Source organism: Quercus lobata, chromosome 1, assembly GCF_001633185.2.
Source record: "Quercus lobata isolate SW786 chromosome 1, ValleyOak3.0 Primary Assembly, whole genome shotgun sequence".
NCBI classification, from domain to species: Eukaryota; Viridiplantae; Streptophyta; class Magnoliopsida; order Fagales; family Fagaceae; genus Quercus; species Quercus lobata.
Window position 1 is genome coordinate 15,777,652 of NC_044904.1, and position 4,992 is coordinate 15,782,643.

The window sequence follows — 4,992 nt, forward strand, 5'->3', positions numbered from 1 at the left end:
ATCCCATATATAGGCTATTAGTGCAAAGCTTAGTCAACATTTGGGTCCCAAAAAATTTTGGCCTTGACTTTTAATTTAACAATAAACATCACATAGACCTCTCAGCAGAAAAAGGATTTAAAATAAAAACAAGGCAATGACCATTCAGGCATTCAGGATATTATCAAATTTCACTTTTGACCTACCATTTTGACCCAAGTTGTCATTTTTATTACAACATTTTACTTGTTTTCGGACAAACGATAAATTGTACTTAAATTATCTATTAGAAACATCATATATTACTGATTTTTTTTTTTTCCCCACAACTTGCTCATCAAAAGGAGGGTGAGTTTGGTTCCACATTTTGATTTTGGGTCTTTTGAAAAAGTGGCGGTTTGAAATTGCTACTCTAAAATGCAACGTGAAAATGCACATTTTCGCATTTACAAAACTAAAAAACAGTATTTCAAAAGTGTACAAAATGCCTAAAAATGGTGATTTGAAACTACCGACGTGATTTTGGCTCCAAAATCTGTGTCCAAGTGGGTACTGAAAATAAGTAAATTCCAATACAATATTGATCAAATATTTGATAGTGGGTGAGGTGACTCTTGATTGCTAAAAAATGGATAGAAGAGATGTAAAATACAGTACCTCATTTGCTTGCTTAGCTAAATGGACATTTTGCTTTAATATAAATAAATAAAAAAGGCCTAGTTATGCCTAAGACAGTCAGACTTGATGCTCTCCATTAGGGATTGGGACGGGGCTTGAGTTTTTGTTTTGTTTGTTCTGTTGTTGTATCCTTCCAGCCGAAAATAAATAATAATAAAAAAAATGCCTTGGCTCCGCCATATGAGACACAATTACTTGCTTCTTCGCTTTTTCAATGTTCAGTTTTTTAGGGAAACACATGAGGGTCATGTTTAGTTTGAGTTATTTTTTCCTTTTTCATGTGTATTTAAAACTGGTAATTGAAGTGTTAATTAAATGCAAAAAAGTTAGCAGTGAAACTGCCAACATGATTTTGGCCCAGAAGCTCTGATCAACCGGGTACTGAAAATTAAATTCCAATACAATATTGATTGTTGATGTCGTGATAATAAGATTGGGCCTGTTTGGTAGTCTATTTTGAGTAACTTTTTGAGCATTTCAAATATATTTATATACATTTTTACACATTTTTTTATCCATACGTATATCAAAAACACTCAAACAACATTATTCAAACTCTTCTACCAAACATCCCCTATTATCTGTCTGTCAGTATTTCACTGTATTTATCACTATTTTACAATGCCTGTAACTATTTATAGAAGAAAAGGGGAAGGAGAAAGCTCCAAAATTTCTACTCCTAATAAATAGTTCCTGCCTACCCTAAAGAATTAGGGAGTGTGTCCTACAAGCCGCCCATGTGTGTGTATATATATATATATATATATATCATTTTAAACTTTGGTTTTCTTTTAAGGTGAAAATAATAATGAACAATTGTCTATGTGATTAGTGAAAAATAAAGTAAAATACTAAAATTGATAAGATTTTTAATCATATTTGCTAACTTACTAGTAAGTTACTTCTTAAAATTAAAAAAATAAAAAAGAAACTACTGATTTTTTTTAGGGGGAAAAAAAAGGAAAATTACCATAGATAGGTGACCCTTTTGTTTTTTAATGGTTTGTTATGCAATTTTTGAAAAAAAATAATTATTGGAGCATAAACAAACAAAGAAACAAACAAATCCAAACGAGAACTTGATGGTGCGCACACAAAAACAAGAGGCAAAGGATACCCAAAAAATGATAAGCCCGCTAGTCTTGAGGCCCCCATCACAAATCCCATCGTCCTATCACAGAATTACCCAGAAGTTTCTCAATTCTGCGTTCGCTTCTGCCCACTAAAACGACGTCGCACGTGTGCCATACCCCCACAACAAGTCTTTAACAGTAACCTTATGGCACAAGTTTTTTTTAGAATTTAGACCGACCAATCCCATATCATGTACATGCACGCACAATACATCATAGTACACACGGTTCACACACATAACATACATACATACACAACATAAAAACAATTTCAACACCATCATCATCATGATCAATCACTCATGCCACGTTAGCATTTCCCTATTCTCTCTCTCTCTCTCTCTTTCTCTCACTCACCAACACACCATTTCCTCCTTCCTCTTTAAATACGGAGTTTACCAGACACGTTTTCATTCTACGATTCGGTTTCGGAGGAGAGCAAGCAAAAAAAAAAAAAAAAACCAAAAACCCAAAACCGACTCTGCAATGGCCAAGGTGAGTCGGCTCTGTTCTTCCTTGCTATTACTACTATTTATGCATCGTTTTCTCTGTTTTGCTCTTTGATTTTTTTGTTTTTGTTTTGTTTGGTTCATGTGTGTGTTATAATGGGGTTGAGTACTTTGGTCGATTTTGTGTTACAGAAGAAGAACAAGAACAAGAGCAACCAGAACCAGAACCCAAACCAGAACCAGAAGGCCAATGAGGCCGAGGCCAAGAGCGAGGAGGTGGTGATCGAGAAGGTGGTGGCGGCGGAGGAGAAGAAGGACAATGGCGGAGGAGAGAAGAAAAACAAGGACTCGAATTCTCTCACGTCGGTTTACAAGATCGACATGCATTGCGAAGGCTGCGCCACCAAGATTAAGCGATGCGTCAAAGATTTCCAAGGTTTCGTATCAAATACCTCTCTCCGATTCCAACAAATCTTTGTTTAACAATCTATTGCGTCGTAGTTTCTTTTTTTTTGTCAAAAATTTGTTTACAAAATTAGGAAGTAGATGTATAAGTTTGTGTTTGTTTATGCAGAAAATTTTATTTTTTTCCTAGTCAGATTTGACAAAATCGAATCTGGAAACCGTTTTTTTCCTCAAAATACTCTTGAAAGTCCAAAATTTATTTATTTATTTATTTTTTTAATATTCTGACTTTTTCCAAAACTACCCTTTAAAGGGTTTAACGATTTTGAGATTCCTTTGTACTGAAACAACGTTGGTGATTGGTTCTTCCTTTTCAGGCGTGGAGGATGTAAAGACGGAGATGGCGCTGAACAAGCTGACGGTGGTCGGAAAAGTGGACCCCACGAAACTGAGAGACAAGCTGTCTGAGAAAACGAAGAAGAATGTGGAGCTTGTCTCTCCTCTGCCTCCTAAGAAAGACAACAAAGCCGCCGCCGACGACAGCAAACCTGAGAAGAAAGCCGAGGACAAAAAACCCAAAGAGGTATCTCTATCTGCTAACATGCGCCGCTCTCTCTCTCACTTTTTTGTTTTGTATTGTAGTAGTAGTATTTTTTTAAGGTATTCACTGATATTAAAAAATAGTACTCCTCACTCCTCTCAGCCTTTGTTTTTTCAATAAAGTTGCTGGGTTTTGCGCATCCGGCGCATGTTAGCGCTGGTTTTCTTGTACTATTAATAGGCGCAGTTTAACCATTAATACGGTGCGCATGTTAGTGTCTCAAGCTTGTCATTCAAATTTATTTTGGATGTCCTTCAGAATTTATTATAGTATCAGAGCCTTAACTTTGGTTAACTTGCTATTTCAGTTTTTGTGTCGGACTTTGGGATTCAATTTTAGTAGATTGGACCTATTAAATTCGTTACAATACAATTTCTGTTTTTTTTTTTTTTTTTGGTTATTGAAAATAAGATTATTATTAATTTTGAGTTTAAAAAAAAAACAATTAATAATTTTTGTATGAATTTGAATGGTACAGGCTCCGGTGACGACGGCGGTTTTGAAGCTGTCACTGCACTGCCAGGGGTGCATTGGGAAGATTAACAGATTAGTCTTGAAGACCAAAGGTGAGGTTCCGTTACAGTAACGGTGAAACCTGAAGTTTTTATTAATTAATTAATACTTAATTAAGTTAATTAACTACTACTAATTTAATTAATGAAACTGATTTAGATTAATTTGGATGGTGGTGCTTTGATTATTGTAGGTGTGCAAGAAATGACACTGGACAGAGAGAAGGAATTGGTGATTGTGAAGGGTACTATGGATGCAAAGGCTTTAGCTGAAAGCTTGAGGGAGAGGCTCAAGAGGTCAGTGGAAGTTGTGCCCCCAAAGAAAGAGAAAGAAGGCGGTGGTGGTGACGGTGACAAGAAGGATGGCGGCGGTGGAAAGAAGAAGGGTGGAGGGGATGGTGGGAAAGAGCAAGGTGGTGGTGGTGGTGGCGGTGGCGGCGGCGGCGGTAATGTAATGATGGAGAATAGAATGGAGGTTTTGGGACATCCTGGGTTTGGATATTATGAAAATGGATACGGGTATGGTAGCGGGTTTGTTAATGGGTATGGGCATGCTAATGGGAGTGAGTATGGATATGGGCACGGATATGGAGGACCCATGGGTGGACCTATGGGTGGACCCATGGGCGTACCCGTGGGCGGACCCGTGGGCGTACCTGTGGGTGGGCACTTGCAACACGCACCAACTATGTTCAGTGATGAAAACCCAAATGCTTGCTCTATCATGTGAAGGAATGAAGGGAAAATAGTTTTTGAAGGCCATGGATATTACTGCTACTAAGTTTCAGAAGACAGATTTTGAGATATACCACTATGAAAGAGAAATGTAAATAAGAGATTAGAAGAATAGTGGGTGATGGCTTTAAAAATTTGTTTTTATTTTTATTTTTCTGTACCAATACCTAGTTGGTTTATAGAAGTACTTTCTTACTTATTATTAAATTTCAGGATTTGTTTTGTTGTTAATTGGTAGTAATGATTTCTGATTCCAATTACTTTAGATTTTTTTTGGTGCTAAACAAGAAGTAGGCTTTATCGTTTTGCTTATTATAACTCTGGGTCACTCTGTTTTTCTATATTTAAAGCCTAAACCATCATAGGCCATGGTGGTTTGGTGGTAGTATTAATTGTGAGCCGTCGTTTTATCTCTCCGATCACCGCGATGACTCAAACCACTTGGACATGGACTTGTCACTCAAGTCACATTCAGCAAGGTTATCAAAAAAGAAAAAAAA

The 4,992-nt window shown here is 36.7% G+C and overlaps 1 protein-coding gene across 1 annotated transcript; it reads left to right on the plus strand.

Annotated features, from left to right (window-relative positions):
• The first annotated feature begins 2,152 nt into the window (after positions 1-2,152).
• On the plus strand, positions 2,153-4,723 carry LOC115980809 (heavy metal-associated isoprenylated plant protein 3). Its single transcript, XM_031103021.1, has 5 exons — positions 2,153-2,285; positions 2,432-2,675; positions 3,022-3,227; positions 3,724-3,811; positions 3,952-4,723. The coding sequence occupies exons 1-5, from the start codon at positions 2,277-2,279 to the stop codon at positions 4,485-4,487; spliced, it is 1,083 nt and encodes a 360-aa protein (XP_030958881.1). The 5' UTR covers positions 2,153-2,276; the 3' UTR covers positions 4,488-4,723.
• Positions 4,724-4,992: the final 269 nt, after the last annotated feature.

Coding starts and splice junctions, on each gene's coding strand:
- LOC115980809 (XM_031103021.1), top strand. Junction 2,676..3,021: donor ATGCGTCAAAGATTTCCAAG/GTTTCGTATCAA, acceptor CTTCCTTTTCAG/GCGTGGAGGATGTAAAGACG. Junction 3,812..3,951: donor ATTAGTCTTGAAGACCAAAG/GTGAGGTTCCGT, acceptor TGATTATTGTAG/GTGTGCAAGAAATGACACTG.